Raw genomic sequence first — 16,941 nt, 5'->3', positions numbered from 1 at the left:
TCATCTGCAAAATGTGATTTGACTACCTCTTTCCCTAGTTTTATATAGGATCATGTCATCTGCAAAATGTGATTTGACTACCTCTTTCCCTAGTTGGCTATCTTTTAATTTTTTTTTCTGTTGCCTTATTACTTCTCTTATTGCTCTGGCTAATTTCAGTAGTAAATTAGAGTGGACACCTTGTGTTATTCCTAACTTTGGTTTTATTTTTTTCCCCATTTAGTATGATGTTGGCTTTACATTTGTGATATATTTTTTATTAGGTTGAGATTCATTCTATCTATTCCCAGTTTCTTCAGAGCTTTTTATCATGAAAGGAAATTGATTTCAATGTGTATACATACTGGTCTTGGAGTCTGAACTCACATTCTGAGTGTTGTCCTTGAGCTTTTATGCTCAAGGCTCATCGCTACCACTTGAGCCACAGCTCCACTTCTGGATTTTTGTGTAGCTATTTGGAGATAAAAAGTCTTATGAAGCTGGACACTGGTGGCTCATGCCTGTAATCCTAGCTACTCAGGAGGCTGAGATCTGAGGATCGCGGTTCAAAGCCAGCCCAGGCAGAAAAGACCGAGACTCCTATCTCTAATAAAACCACTAGAAAACTGGAAGTGGCGCTGTAGCTCAAGTGGTAGAGCGATGGCCTTGAACTGAAGAGCTGAAGTACAGCACCCAGGCCTAGAGTTCAAGCCCCATGACTGACCACCTCTCCCCCACCCAAAAAAAAAAAAAAGTCTTATGGACTTTCCTACCCAGGCTAGCTCTGAACTGGGTTCCTTAGATTTCAGGTTACTAAGTAGCTAGGCTTACAGTTGTGAGCCACCTGGCAACCCAGGAAATTAGTAAACTTTAGTTCCAAATCTAGTACTGCAAATGATGCTCCCTAAAAATGTATATGCTATTTTGCCCCTGCACAGTCTTGGGACTGTGCCTACTATAGCTTGAAAAGCTTATAATGTAGTACTTGGTGTTAGAAAAGCCAAGTGGCAAAATGAATTGCATGGTTCAAGGAGCAGTATTACCTGAGTGAAATGCAAGCATTGTTTTTTTTTGGGTCCAGTTGTGGAGCCTGAACTTGGCCTGGGCGCTGTCCCTCAGCTCTTCAGCTCAAGGCTAGCGCTCCACCACTTGAGCCACAATGCCACTTCCGGCTTTTTTCTTTTTGCTTATGTGGTGCTGAGGAATGGAACCCAGGGCCTCATGCATGCAAGGCAAGCGCTCTACCACTGAGCCACCTACCCAGCCCGAGAAATGCAGGAATTGTATTGCTACCTCCCTACTCAAACTTTCCTACTTTTTCAAGGGAACCAACAGGTATTTCTGCCCTTGTTAATTATGTTATGTCCTAATGGTCCTCAAGAAAACAAGAAAGTCTTCTGATCCACAATGTTTAGAACCAAAGAAGTGGTATGTAGTATTGGTCCCTTACCTGTGTCAGTTTTTCCGGTGTGCCAGGGAGCCTGGCCTTCCCAGGCGACGTTTCCTGCCTTGTGTACAGTGGCACAGAGCAGCACTTTTGAAGGTGTGGCTGAGGCTGGAATGTCCAGGGCCCGCTGTGGTGACTTACACCTCCAGGGGACCTGAGGGAAGATGTATGGCAGCCCAGAGCTGAAGGAAGGATGGACGAAAAGATGGCTTTCAAAGGTAAGCGCCCAGGTTCCCAACGACCACCAGGTATCTTCATCTCAAGCTGTTAACTGAAAGCTTCAAATAACAGCTATCCGCGTGGGATCCCAGGAAGGCAAAGCAACTGCCGGCCTCGTGCCGGCCCCAAGCTATGCACGTTGCCTTGGGGTTCTTTCAGTCCGTTGCAGAGGGGCGGGGCCACATGGGGGCGGAGTGATGAGGGGAGGGCGAAATGAGGTCGGGTCTTCCTCATCATAGCTGCTTAATTCATCAGACCAGGGGAAAAAGGTCTAAGTGCTGTTTGCTATTCCTACCCAAATGACATAATCTAAATTTAATCATGAGGTAACCTTCTATGAGAAGAAAACTGAAGAGCAATCTACAAAATGATGGACCTATTCATGAAAGTCAAAGAAGCATTCAGGAAATGTCCCAGATTAAATAAGACTAAACAAAGCAAAAAGTACAACAAAACAACAACCAAAAAATGGCTCACAGGTAACAATGAACCAATGTAAAAATCACCCACCTTGTACTTTCTTTGGTTATATAGGACATCATTGAGTTAACTGGCAAATTCTGAATAAAAGAGAAATGTAGCAGATATGTGTAGCTATGAATGTTAAACTCACCAGTAATGGTAAAATAAAAATAGGCCACATGATAGGATGCAATGAGAAATATCAATCGCTTCTGTGATACTTGTGAAAAAACAAAACAAACCACAACAAAAAAGCCCCCAAAACATGATCTAAATTTGATAATAAAATGAATTCTACCTCAAAAGACAAGTTCAAAAAAATATCAAAATAGAGCAATTTATTTGACACTGAATATAATCTGTTGATTTTCTCCTGAAACAAATGGTGATCCCTGGAATGTGAGGGGTAAGTGGGGAGCAAAGAGAAGATTTAAGTACTAAAGGTCAAGAAAAGACTGAATAATGTGCCAAACTTGAATCAATCTAATTAAGTGAAACCCATTAACTGATGATCCTTTTGCTTTACAGGAAACTAGAGAAGTAGCAGAACTTGAAAATAATCTGAATGATAGAATATATTAGCTTAGCTTTATAATTATAAAGACTATATTGTAGTTATGTAGACTTGTTCTGACTTATAAGAAATATGCACTAAAATACCCAGGAACAATGACATATACCAGCTCAAGTGGTTCAGAGGGGAAGACTCCTTTGCACAATAATTTGGAACTTTTCTCTAATTTTAAGACTGTTTCCAAAAATTAACCACAGATAAACAGAAGGTGAAAAGCCTTGTTGTTTCTCCATAGGAACTGAAAATTAGTGCTTAAAACAAAAAATACTTTTGATGATAATTGTAATACATTAAAGTGCTAACTGTAGCTATCGTGCCAGACTACCAAAGACATGTCTGTGTAAATCTTTAGGTCCACATACATAGTTAGGAAAATTGAAAAAATACATATACTAAAGCAATGTTTTATTTCAATAAAGAATTAATGACAACTGGTTGCTTGGCTTTGGGTCAGTTTGAGTATGTAAACTCATTGGTGCTTAGTTTTCACTTCAAAAGCTGCCTAGAAGTTAATTATATAAAACTATTATATAAATTCTGATCATACAATGTATGATTTAAAAATATTTTCCTTTAGTAAAGTTTTCACATTATTTAATGGAGTACAATTAAAATGTTATAGAAACAGTCCAATAAATAAAATGTCACATTTCAGATCATGTATTTCTTCTTTAGAATCTCTATATATCCTTGAGATGCTTCTGACTTGAGATTTTGACTTGATTTAGGAGTAGATCCTAGGGGAGAGGCTCTAAAGAATCCAGATTCAAGCTCAGCAGCAGCTGGAGAGAAAAATGAATTATTTGTAAGTGTGCATATATATGTTTAGATACACTATATATATATATACACATACATATATATATATATATAATACACATACACACATACTTTTTTTTTCAGTAATGAGCAGCATTCTAACACTTGAACCACACAGCCAGCACTTTTTTTCTTTTTTTTACCAGTCTTGGGGGTTGAAGTCAGGGACTGGATGTTGCCCTGAGCTTCTTTTTGCTCAAGGCCAGCACTCTACCACTTGAGACACTTCTGAGCTACTTCTGGCTTTTTCTCTGTTATATTGTACTGAGGGCTTCATGCATGCTAGGCAAGCACTCTACCACTAAGCCACAGTCCCACCCCAAGCACTTTTGTTTTTTTATTATGTTTGTTGAGATAGGGTCTCACTAACTTTGCCCAGACTGGCCTTGAACTCTTGATTTTCCTTGCCTTGTCTATCCCAATAGTTGGATATATGCATCACAGTAACTAGTTTCAAGCATGTTTTTCATCTCAAAGATTTTATACTTCATAAAGCATGAGTCACTACAAGGACTGTTATCAGTGTTTAGTAAGAATGAAAATTATGTTTATAGGACTATTAATACACAATCATGATTTATTTGCTCATGGTTGTGCACTGGATTAATGAACATTTTGGTTAAGAACCAAAGCTTTTATTTTCCTTATGCTTCGTTTATTCAACAACCACATGTGAAGGTACTATGACAGGCACTGGAATGACAGAATGAAGATGATGCAGTATGCTTCTCAGTAACTTTATACTATAATCCACTGCAAACAGACAAATAGGGCCTGGGTATATAGTCTATTATTAGTAGTAAAGTCCTTGCCTATTGTATATGAGGTCTGGGTTTGATCTCCCGCACTGCAAAAAAAGCAAAAATCAAACAAACTGAAAACTCAAACCAACCAACTCATTAGTCAAACAAACAAACAAAAATATCTAGCCAGGCATGGTTGCACATACCTATAATCCCGGTAGTTGGCAGGCTGATGATAGAGTTGAGACCAGACTGACCTAAGTTTAAAGACAGTCTGTGTTACATAATAAGATCTCGTCTCAACAACAGCCAAACAAAATGAAACACAAACTAGAAAGAGAAGCAATTTCTATACATACTGTCCTAAATATGAGACCTAAATACTGTAAAGACAAAGGAAGTGAGAAGGAGTAGAGGTGAGGAGAGCACTGTGGTAAGTTCAAGTGGCCCAGTGAGGCTGGTGCTCTGGGAGAGCGTGGTTAAATAGTTGGGGATAAGACTGACTAACAAGACAAGGATTAAACTTCAAGCAAGGGAGATGGGAGTTTCTGAAGGCAAAATGTAAACCAATGTCAAAGCCTAGAGGTTTAAAACCCTACTGGTCGAGGGGTATTTTATGAACTGTTTGCTTGGCTAAGTACTGCTGGATGAGTCTGGGTTTTGTGGCCAGGAATCCAAGAAGGTTTTGGTGCTTTTATTTCCCAAGTACAGTTTCAGTGTGGAGGCTGAGCAGTCTCACAGTGATGGCAGAAGTGAGGGCAACGGTGACCCGTGAAAATAAGAAATAAGAGATATCTAGATGTTTAACTTTTTAAACCCAATGGAAGTCAGGTGTTGGTGGCTCATGTCTATAATCCTAGCTACTCAGGAAGCTAAGACCTGAGGATCAAGGCTTGAAGCCAGCCTGGGCAGAAAGTCTGTGAGACTCTTAACTCCAATTAACCAGCAAAAAGCTGGAAGCAGAGGTGTGACTCAAGTAGTAGAGTGCCAGCCTTGAAAGAAAAAGCTAAAGTGCCTATGCCCTGAGTTCAAACCACAGAACCAACACACACACACACACACAACTATGGAACATGAGTAAATGAGGAATGGAGAATATTATACATTATAAATGCTTAAAATTTTATCTCTTACTTGATGAATGTGGCAAAATATTTAATGTAAAAAAAATCTATCAATCAAAGCAAAAGGATGCCACAAAAGGATACCATTTCTACTTATATCAGAAATCAATCTAAATTTAGTTGATTTTTGAAGCATACCTTCCTTTAGTTCTCTAGTTATACTTTTTTCTAACTCCTGCTGCACCTGAAATGAGTAAAAAATTACAGTGTTGAAGTTAAACAAAATATATTACCAAAGGAATGATACGTCACTTAGAAAATATGGCCTTTAAATAAGGGTCTGCAAGCCAGGTGCTGGTGGTTTACACCTGTAAACCTAGCTATTCAGGAGGCTGAGATCTGCGGATTGAGGTTGAAAGGCAGCCTGGCAGCAAAGTCTGAATGACTCTTATCTCCATTTAACCACCAGAAAACTGAAAGTGCAGCTGTGGCTTAAAGTGGAAGAGTGGTATCCTTGAGCAAAGAGGTCAGAGACAGCACGCAGGCCCTGAGTTCAAGCCACACAACAACAATAAATAAATATCCTCATCTTTATTTAAAAGACTATTTGAGTATACCTCAATGGGTACTGAGGCTCATACCTGTAATCCTACTCAGGAGGCTGAGATCTGAGGCTAGAGGTATGAAGCCAGCCTGTGCAGCAATGTCTTTAAGACTTTCACTGACAATCAACTACCAAAAAGCCAGAAATGGAGTTGTAGCTCAAGTAGTGAGTGTCAGCCTTGGGCAAAAATGATAATGGGCAGTGCCCAGGCTCTGAGTTTAAGCCCGAGTACCATCACACACACATACAAAGGAGGATATCTTAACTGGTATCATCTTAGGTAAGACAGCATTACCTTTGCCTCTTTATCTTTCTAAAGTTACAAGAGCTGTGGTGGTGACTGGACTGAATGAGTTATTTCTGTACTCCCATAGCAAGCATGGCATTTCTTTATTAACAGACTGTTGTGATCTTTCCGTAATATATACACACGTTGGCTAAAACATTCAGTTATGGTGTCATCTGTAGCTAGTTTTCTCCTTTCTGACTAGTGTTGGGAACCAGGGCCAGAATGTTAATCACACTGGATACCTATCTGGGCACTAACTATAACCCCCAGTCCAAGGGGGAGAAACTCCACCTAAATCTTGCACACTGAAAACAATTGCTCTGGGGATTTAAAGGGTTGTTGCAATTTGTTTTCCTTATTAATGTAGACTATTGTGATCTTTAACATATGCCTAAGCTGGCTAAAATATTTAATACTGTTCATGAAATTACAAACTGGAAACTGACAAACTGAGAAATCTGAAGGCTGAAGGAAAAGAGACAAGGTAACTGACCTTGGTCAAGTAGTTCTCCATGCTCTTACTCGATGGTTGTGAGGTCAAGGTAGGAAGCACTAAGCTTTCGGTTGGAATAAAACTTCTGTTGAGTGCCAAAGTATTATGAAGATTTCCAACACAAGGGCAGTCCAGGATGGGCCGTGCACTGAGTGTGCTTAGTAATGATCTGTTCTGCTGTTCTTCCACATAAAGTTTGGTGTTGGCTTCCTCCAGTCTCTCATTAGTCCTGTGGAGAGTACAAAGGCAAAGGCTTACCATCTCCTTCTTCCCTACCAGACCCAAGACATTTACCTTACAAAGCTGTCATAAGAGTAGATAGAATTTCTCATCCAAGTGTCAACACTGGAAATGCTGAGTATACCTATTAGATCCAAATACTAATTTAAAGTTGTCTAAGGGAAAAATATTCCTAACCAGTAATTCTGACTTACCAGAGGGATGGAAATGGCAATCCAGTTGCATGACTTAAAAGCTAACAGTGCTGGCTTCTGAAAAGGCCATACTAGAAGATCCTGGAGTATGACATTTGAAATACATTCACTCACTCATTCACTTTATGGTGCCGGTCCTGGGGCTTGAACTCAGGGACTGGGTACTGTCCTTGAGTTTTTTTTGCTCAAGGCTAGTGCCCTACCACCCGAGCCACAGCATTATTTCCAACTTTTCTGGTAGTTAATTGGAAATAAGAGTCTCACAGACTTTCTTGCTCAGATGGCTTTGAACCACAAACCTCAGATCTTAGCCTCCTGAGTAGTTAGGATTATAGGTGCAAACCACCGACTCCAAGTGATATGATGGATACTTTGCTTGATTAAAATCGCCATATTACTATATATGAATATATTAATATATCATGTTGCACTCCTCAAATATACAAAAACCCCTGCAAATATACAAAAATATGTAAATGTATAAAAATCCTGAAATAGTTGTATTTAATAAGTGATTTATGGATTAAAAAGAACATTTTCAAACATTTGCTTTCTCTATTTGTACACTCCACCTATTTTTATGGAAGAAATTAATTCCAAGCAACAACCATTATGAAAAAAGGAGCAGTTGAGTTGGTGATTGAAAAGAACAAGCTCAGCATATTGTTAGCCAAGCAGCAAAGGTGAGATAACGGCCTTTCTTTCTGTCTTCCACATGCCCTCACATTGACCAAGGAACGATTATGCTTTCCTTCATCTTGTGTTTAAGTTCTCTGTGTCACAGCAATGCCTTCATTACATCTGAAAAATGATTTAAATGGGCTGGGAAGGTGGCTTAGTGGTAGAGCGCTTGCCTTGCATGCATGAGATCCTGGGTTTGATTCCTCAGCACCACATAAGCAAAAAGAAAAAAGCTGGAAGTGGTGCTGTGGCTCAAGTGATAGAGTGCTAGCCTGCTCTTGAGCTGAAGAGCTGAGGGACAGCGCCCAGGCCCACAGTGCAGGCCCCACGACCAGACCCTAAAAAAATAAAAAATGACTTAAAGGGCAGTGTGTCCACAGGTACCACTAGTGTCAACACCAAAAACATCAAGTACCAGACTGTGTTCAGAGGAAGAGAAACAGCAGTACTTAATGCTTAATCTTCCTCAAGATAATTAGATGTGTTAACATTTGTTTCAGGGAATGTTGACAAGAAATTCTATTAAAAAAAAAAAAAGCCAGACACTGGTAGCTCATGCTTTAAATACTAGCTACTTAGGAGGCTGAAATCTGAGGATTGAGTTTTGAAGCCAGCTGACGCAGGAAAGTCCAATTAACCAGCAAAAAGCCAGAAAGTGAAGTAGAAGCTCTATTAGTTAAGAGTACCAGTTTTGAGAGAAAACGGTAAGGAACAGTTTAAGTTCCAGTTCTAATACAAAAATAAATTAAAAAAATAAAAAACTTCAAAAATACTTGGCTTAAGACTGATAGACCTTGACTAGCTGTATAAGAATTTTAAGGGGAAAAAAACCATGTAAAACAAGGAAATTATTTTGAACTAAAATTTTAACCTTTAAGGGTATTTTCAAAATCATACTATTTATCTTTTACTGCCTACTAAGTCAGTGAGCTGATTCATTAAGAATTACGCTATATAAAATAAATACTTCGTTTATTTTCTATGATTTTTCCATGTTTCGACTTACTTGGTTAGTTTGTTTGACAATGATTTTCTACTTCTGAATTCTTCAAGATAGAGCTGCTTGTATTTTTCTATTTCAATTTTATTAAAATCATCTTGAGTTTTCATTTTAGAGAGTTCAGACTCTAGATCTTTAATCCGGAGTTCCATCTGACTTCTTACTGAAGCGTTATTATTCTCTCTTAACTGCTCTAAATTTTCTTGAGATGCTGCTTGTGTCTAAATCAGATTAAGAGAATATGTTTTAAAAATAATTATAACTTAATAATAATAACTATAACCTACTTCTCTGCCTGCTTGCTTGCCTGTCTACACGAGGTATTAAACTAAAGGCCTTGTGTGTGCATGCCAAGCAGGTACTTGACTCTGAGTCATGCCACACCAGCCCTTATTCCCTTATTTGAGTCAGTGATCAGACAGCAACTTCAAAAATGTGAAAAGTAAGTTAAAATATTTATCATCAATGTCAACTGTATGTAATATAAATTTTAACAGTGATTTAAAAAATAAATTATTAAAATCATTATTTTGCATTATGGGGATCAAGCTCAAAGAATTGTATATACTTAGGCAAGTACTTTAATGCTGAACTAAATCCTTAGCACTGAGTCATTCTTTTTTTTTTTTTTTTGTTGGTCATGGGGCTTGTACTCTGGGCCTGGGCGCTGTCTCTGATCTCTTCAGCTCAAGGCTAGCTCTCTACCACTTGAGCCACAGTGCCATATCCGGTTTCTGGTGGTTAACTGGAGATAAGAGTCTCACGAACTTTCCTGCCGGGGCTGGCTTTGAACTGCGATCTTCCTATCTCAGTCTCCTGAATAGCTAGGATTACAGGCACTCAGCTAATACTGAGTCATTCTAATGTTAGTACTCATATAATATGATAATTAAAAAAATAAAGGATGCCAGGCACCAGTGGCTCATGCCTGTAGTCCTAGCTACTCAGGAGGCTGAGATCTGAGGATGGTGGCTCAAGGGCAGCACCGGCAGGAAAGTCCATGAGACTCTTTTTTTATTTTTGGGTCCGGTTGTGGGGCCTGAACTCTGGGTCTGGGCGCTGTCCCTCAGCTCTTCAGCTCAAGGCTAGCACTCACAGCGCCACTTTTGGCTTCTTTTTGCTTATGTGGTGCTAAGGAATCGAACCCAGGGCCTCATGCATGCAAGGCAAGCACTCTACCACTGAGCCACCTTCCCAGCCCTCCATGAGACTCTTATCTCCAATAAACCACCAGAAAACTGGAGATTGTGCTGTAGTTCAAGTGGTAGAGCGCTGGCCTTGAGCTGAAGAGCTGAGGAACAGCACCCAGAGTTCAAGCCCCACAACCAACAAAAAACACACACACACAAAAAAACAAAAAACAAAAAAATGGAATCAGTTCAAAAATTTTAAAATTGAACAATTTAACTTTAGACTAGTTTAAGAGTAAGGTAAAAATTTTCCATGCCAATACTTTTTCTTCTTAATCTTGTTTTATGTCTACTAGTTTTAAAAGTCAAATGAGGGGTTGGAAAGGTGGCTCAGTGGTAGAGTGCTTGCCTTGCATGCATGAGGCCCTGGGTTCGATTCCTCAGCACCACATAAGCAAAAAAAAAAAAAGCTGGAAGTGGCGCTGTGGCTCAAGTGGTAGAGCACTAGCCTTGATCTGAAGAGCTGAGGGACAGCACCCAGGCCCAGAGTTCAGGCCCCATGACCGGACCCCCCCCCCCAAAAAAAAGTCAAATGATTCTCTAATTAAATACTGTTATTCTGAAAGAAAATTGAGTTAGAATAATGATAGAACCCGAGAGAATTAAAAGAATATGTCATCCTCTGAGAAATCCATGAAACAAATTGCTTTACAGCAGAGGGAAGTAGATGTCTTCCTCTACAATGTAAACATTGAAAACACAATCGGTAGTGAACTGAATTGAAGCACATTATAAATGTATAACCTGTAAAAACAGATTGACTTGTTTTAGTTTATCCACTAAATCCTGTCTTGCTTTTTCCTCAATCTCCCGTGTATACTGTTCTACTTGACCATTTTCCATCATATTGTTTTCTATATGACTTTTGAGGTTTACTATTCGTTGTTCCAACTTCTTTTTATTCTTCTCTAGTTTTTCACATTTGTTTTGTATAGTTTTCATAGACAATAACTCTTGCTGAAGAAACTGATTTTTTTTATCCAGATGTAGACATTTAGAAGATGCAGTTTCTAGTTTTGCTGTAAGATCATCAATCTGCAGGAATAAAATAATATAGTTTGATAATAAAGGGAGTTGTCTGACAATAGTGTAAAACAGAAACATTAATAAGTTTCGATATAAATTTAGTTGCAATAAAACATACTATAATTCTAGATTACCAGGATGTGGTCTCTTTTAATTATTCAGAAAAAAATATGGTTAAAATTTCCAAGAACTACAAAAAATACGTTCTTTAGGCTCAACATCGGTCATTGAAGTATCCGGTTGATGTTAGATTTTCAGCAATTGTTTCATGTCTTTGTCTTAAAATGCTTCTAAGTCTCTCTTATTACAAAAATATGTTACCCTTTTCCAGCATCTCCATTCCTTATAATTCCTAAAGACATTTTAGGGACATGATATTGCATTATTTTGGGCCAGCAGCAATAACAAACACCTACCTTAAGACTCTGAGAATAAGATTTTAATTAATGAATCTTATGTGAGAACAGATTCCAGGGTCACTAGTCTTTTTCTGAACTAGAAGTGTTTTATATTGATTTAAATTGTATTCCAAGAAAGAGGCAGCTGTGGCATCTTCCAGTATAAAAGTTTAGTGATATGATCCATATATCTATATATAGATATCTATCTATCTATATCTATCTATCCATATCTATATCTATCTATATATGAAAGTTTAGTGATACACATTTCTTGTGCTGTTCCTAGGACTTGAACTAAGGGCCTGGGTGCTGTCCTTCAATGTTTTTGCTCAATGTTGGCACTCTATCACTTCTGGCTTTGGTTGTTAAGTGAAGATAAGAGTCTCACAGATCTTCCTGTCTGGGCTGGCTTTGAACTGCAATCTGCAGATCTGAGCCTCCTGAGTAGCTAGGATTACAGCTGTGAACCACTTTCATACTTTTTTTTTTTTAAACAACTGAATGGCATTTTCTTGCAATCTTCTGATTCTTTGCATAAGGAAAAAAAATACTATTGAAACCTGGTGGAAAAGAGATTATACTGCATAGTAGGTGATAATAAAAGTAGTATAAGAGACAAATCAAAGGAAGACTGACATAAATAAAAAAATAGAAACTTAATGGTATTTCACTATCTGTTTCTAATCAGCAGCCTCTTTACATGTTAAGTGCTAAAATAAGTGGCTTCCTGTGATAAAAATAAAGTCTAGGCACACAAAAAATAATCAAGAATATGCCTTTTTAATAGAAAAATGAGTTTTCATTGGTATCAAATCTATATGCTTAAAAAAGTTCACTGACACTGCTCAATGCATTATATTTCTCCAAATCAAGTGAGTTTTGGTTCCCATATTGAAAATTACCTTCTGCATTAGCATAATAGCTGGAATATCCATTTCAAATTGACTGCTTTTTAAATCTTCAAGGAGACTGAAATCCCCACTTTCATGGTCATTTAACTTCTTTTTTGTCATTTTAAAAAGTTTCTTAAATCTGCAAGATGGGAAAGAAGTTTTTACAGTGGTTAATAACAGGCATTACATTCTATCATATAAAAGGAAACAAATCTATAAATTAGCATCCTCTCATTTGTTTTTTTTTTTTTTACATTTTATTTTATTGTAAAGATGTTGTACAGAGGGGTTACAGTTACATGAGTAAGGTAATGAATACATTTCTTCTCGAGCCTCTCATTTGTTTTAATCTCACATTATCTGAGAGGAAAATACTGAAATGACATTAAATGACAGTCACATGAGTTCTCAGCAAATAGAAAAACAGTCTAGTTGGGGGTTTCAACCACAGGAAAACATTTATTATTTTACTTTGGTGGAGATAAAAAACAGTTTATTTTATTCTTTAAGTAAAATGTTGTATGTGTGAGATATATGAGGCAAGCCCTCTATCTGCCTGTCCCATGGGCAAAAATGAAACCAACTGTGGATTACAGATGCTTAAAAAAAGTCATCTGTACTAAACAGATATATGCTTTTTCTTGCTATTGTTCCTAAAGAAAATGGTGTAACAATTATTTATATAACATTTACATTAGTTATTAATAAGTAACCTAAGGATGACATATTTTATGGGAGGATGTGAACAGATTATATGCCAATAGCATACTCGGGACAGGAGGGATAGCTGGGAGATAGGGGAATTATATTATTATTATTGTGTCAGTACTGGGGCTTTAACTCATAGCCGGATGCTGTCATTTGGCTTCCAGATTTTTACTGGTTTAAATGAAAGCTTAAGATCTGAGATCAAGGTTTGAAGCAAGACCAGGCAGACAAATCCACAGGACTCTTAACTCTAAGTATCAGCAAAATGCTGGAAATGGAGGTATGGCTCAAATGATACAACACCAGCCTTGAGTAAAAACCTAAAGGACAGTGCCCAGGCTCCAAGTTCAAGCTCGCATAAAAAACCAAAACAAAACAGTATTCAAAAATAGAATTCAAGGTTGATGAAAAATACAACTGACATGTCCAAAGGCACTGCCATTATTTTCAGAATCATTAAAGAGCAAATGTAATTATTTTGGCAATCAAAAGAGTATAAAAGTAAATTTGTGTTTTAGTAAAATAGTTAAATCAATTAACTATTGATTTATTGGAATGATCAGAAATATTGAAATCTTACCCAGTTAGCTCTTTTTCTAATTCACCACTTCTCTTCTTTTCTTGATCCAAAGTGTCTTCAAGAGATTGTTTCAGCTCAGTAAGTCTCTTTAATTGTTTCTTTTTGTCTTCAGACTTTGAAAAACAATGAAAAATAATGTTTAAAAAATCTATAGCGTCTGAAAAAAAAACCTAGAGTCTCTTTATAAATGTTTTTTCAGGTGCTCATGAATAATATTTTTAAGACAGGTTTGGAAACCTGATGCCAGGCAGGACAAACTTCAAACAACAATGACTTTTCTTAAAACAATTCAAATCTGTGGTACACTTTCATCATTAGCCTTCCTGCAACTTTAAATTGCAAAAACTCGATAAAGATTTCTACCCTTATGTGCATTTTTTCAAAGTGTTTACATTTACAGTTATTTATGTGTGTGGCGTTCGGTCATATGTATGTCTTCTCTGAAACTGGACTGTTAAGTCTCTGAAAGGCAGCTGAATGAGGGTGATAGAAAAAAAATTAGTTTCTGTCCCTACAATGCCATGAGTAGTGTGATATTCCCAGAGTCCTAGCAGAACAAGCACCCATCTCTACTTCGTGTCAACTTTGCTTCACAATCCGGTGACATATGTATTTCTTTGGAAAAATGGCCTGGCATTCCTTTTTTTGTTGTTGTTTTCCTGCTAGTACTCAGGCTTGAACTCAGGGCATGGGTGCTAGCCCTTAGCTGTTTCACTCAAGGTTGGTGCTCTATCACATGAGCTCCAGCTCTACTTGTGGCTTGGAGGTTATTTGGAAATAGGAGTCTCATGGATTCTCTTGCTTGGGCTTGCTTCCGTCTCCTGAATTGTTAGGATTACAGGTGTGATTTACCAGAACCTGTCATAGTATTCTTTTTTTTTTTTTTGGCCAGGACTTGGGCACTGTCCCTGAGCTTCTTATGCTAAGGCTAGCACTCTACCACTTAAGCCACAGCACCACTTCCAGCCTTTTCTATTTATGTGGTACTAAAGAATCAAACTCAGGGCTTCATACATGCTAGGCAAACACTTTATCATTAGCCACATTCCCAGCCCATATTCATTCTTGATGAGGTATAGAAATTATAAGTAATTCATTCTTAAACCCTCACTGAAAGTTAGATTACAATAGAAACTCAGAATTCTAGATCAAATAATTACTTAAATTTTTTAGAATTTTAGTATCTATTATGAAATATTACCAGGACCTCAGACAGTGCAATCTCCAGAATAGCAGAAATGCAGATATAATCCACAGGCCCATCAATGAGTAATGAATAAACTAAATAAGGTGGGTATAAAATATGGGCTTTATATTATCACAATCTTTCGAAGTTAAAATTTTACTACTAAACTACTTATAGTCAACTTCTATAAATTCAGGAGGATTTTTACTGATAATAGCATATTAATATGAATACTATACTGAAGCTTTTCATATTGCCTAAAATATTCTTATATATTAGTAAAATTTCCTTTTCAGTATGAAACAAATAAGTTTGAGAATGACTTACCAAATCTGCATTTAACAGGGTTTTCTTAAGCTCTTCGATTTTCCCTGATTGCTTTTTTAATGTAACTTTTAACTTGGAATTTTCAAGTTCAAGTCTGAAATAGATACCTTAAAATTAATTATTCTTACAATTTTTAGAAATCCCATAAAACTTCCCAACACATGAGTAATTAAATTATTCAAATTTTGAAAAGTAGACGATTTAAACTGATTGCTTTTCTAGCTATGTTTTGTAGATCTTGTGAAAAATTGATACATTTCTAGTTTCTTTTTTTGTGGGGGCTGGGGACTGAACCCAGGCCTTCATGCACATGAAACACAGGCTCTAAGTTATAAATGATGCACTTCAGATAACTTATAGTTGAAGTCATCCCCTGGTTTCACTAATGTCTTTATTACCACAACTGATGTAATTTTCATATTGAATTGCTTATGTGTTTTATACATGTTCAAATATTTTGTATACTGCTGTTATACTTTTGAACATGATCTTGCATCTTCTCAGAACATCGAACAGCCTCTGTGTGTTGATCTTGGGTTTCTTGCAGCTAAAACAAATAATATAAATATTTATTAATAATCCAGTATCAATCTGTCCATCCTGCTCTGTGCTACAAGGTTACTGGAAACCTGTTTTATGTCTTCATTTGCATATTAATACAACAAGCATCTTATGGCCCACAGAGCCCAAAATAATGCTAAAAAAGTTACTGATCACTGCTTTAGGATAGACACATAATTCTTGGTTTTCAATTATGTTTTATCAGGTATACAAATTGGTAGAATGGAAAGAAAACTGTCTATGATAAGCACTTATATTTTTGTATTACAAGTACCAAACTCATCAACTACTTTTAAGACTCAGATATTATAAGTGGCAACAGATCTTAACTCATACTTCATTGACAATTAGATAGCCCATGGAATAGTTTCAGCTGCTACTGGGCACCAAAGGCAGAATGTCTCATTCTAAATCCCGACTGTGTAACCCTTAGCACTGAGACACTGTGTCTCAGTTTCTTTATCTGTGAAAGGGAGGTAGCAGCATTTATATCATGGGATTACTGGAAATATTCAATTAAGGAATGTCTATAAAGTGCTTAAAAGAATATATGGCTCTGACTTCAAGCCCGAGTGATGGCACAAGCAATTAAACAACAACAAAAACCTGAAAAGACACAAAGGACCGAAGAGAATTCAGCCCTATTAACTCAAATAGCACGGGAATAAAAACATGCTTACAAAATACCTTGTAAATGAGTGCACATGCTATTATAATATTTCTAAAGTGAAAGAAAAATGAAAGAAACTCCTTGCTTTTCAAATAGGTTTTAGATTACCCTAAAACATTTGTTTCTTTCCCTGTATACTCTATTACTGAGAAATTGAACCTAGGAATTCATACATGCTAGGCAAGTACTCTACTACTGAACTACAGTCCTGGCATCTTAAAAAAAAATATTTGGAGGGGCTAGGAAGTTGGCTCAGTGGTAGAGCGCTTGCCTTGCATGCCTGAGGCCCTGGGTTCGATTCCTCAGCACCACATAAGCAAAAAGAAAAAAGCCGGAATTGGCGCTGTGGCTCAAGTGGTAGAGCGCTAGCCTTGAGCTGAAGAGCTGAGGGACAGCGCCCAGGCCCAGAGTTCAGGCCCCACGACTGGACCAAAAAAAAAAAAAAAATTTGGAGACGGTGTCTCACTAAGTTGTCTAGGTTTGCCTCTGACCTGAGATCCTACTGCCACAAACTCCAACTATCTGAGATGACAGCTGGCTCTAATCCTCTGGCTAATACTTGCACTTCTGAGGAAAGTGTAAAAGCCTTTC

General features: G+C 37.4%; 1 protein-coding gene across 4 annotated transcripts in view; it reads right to left on the bottom strand.

The window, feature by feature from the left end:
• Positions 1–3,071: 3,071 nt before the first annotated feature.
• Positions 3,072–16,941, bottom strand: part of Ankrd30a (ankyrin repeat domain 30A) — a 61,103-nt gene continuing 47,233 nt past the window's right edge. For 3 of the 4 annotated variants that reach the window (XM_013033765.1, XM_013033766.1, XM_013033767.1), the window contains 9 exons: positions 15,596–15,666; positions 15,120–15,213; positions 13,607–13,719; positions 12,328–12,457; positions 10,743–11,033; positions 8,815–9,029; positions 6,694–6,922; positions 5,506–5,551; positions 3,072–3,463 (listed from right to left, as the gene is read on the bottom strand). In XM_013033765.1, the coding sequence (XP_012889219.1) occupies positions 3,333–3,463; positions 5,506–5,551; positions 6,694–6,922; positions 8,815–9,029; positions 10,743–11,033; positions 12,328–12,457; positions 13,607–13,719; positions 15,120–15,213; positions 15,596–15,666 (1,320 nt within the window). In that variant the 3' untranslated portion in view covers positions 3,072–3,332. The remainder of the gene's footprint in view (positions 3,464–5,505; positions 5,552–6,693; positions 6,923–8,814; positions 9,030–10,742; positions 11,034–12,327; positions 12,458–13,606; positions 13,720–15,119; positions 15,214–15,595; positions 15,667–16,941) is intronic. The other variant, XM_013033768.1, reaches the window with a different exon arrangement.

This window comes from Dipodomys ordii, unplaced genomic scaffold (genome assembly GCF_000151885.1).
Source record: "Dipodomys ordii isolate 6190 unplaced genomic scaffold, Dord_2.0 Scaffold176, whole genome shotgun sequence".
Lineage (NCBI taxonomy): Eukaryota > Metazoa > Chordata > Mammalia > Rodentia > Heteromyidae > Dipodomys > Dipodomys ordii.
The sequence above is the reverse complement of the archived record's forward strand: the minus strand, read 5'-3'. Positions and strand labels throughout refer to the sequence as shown.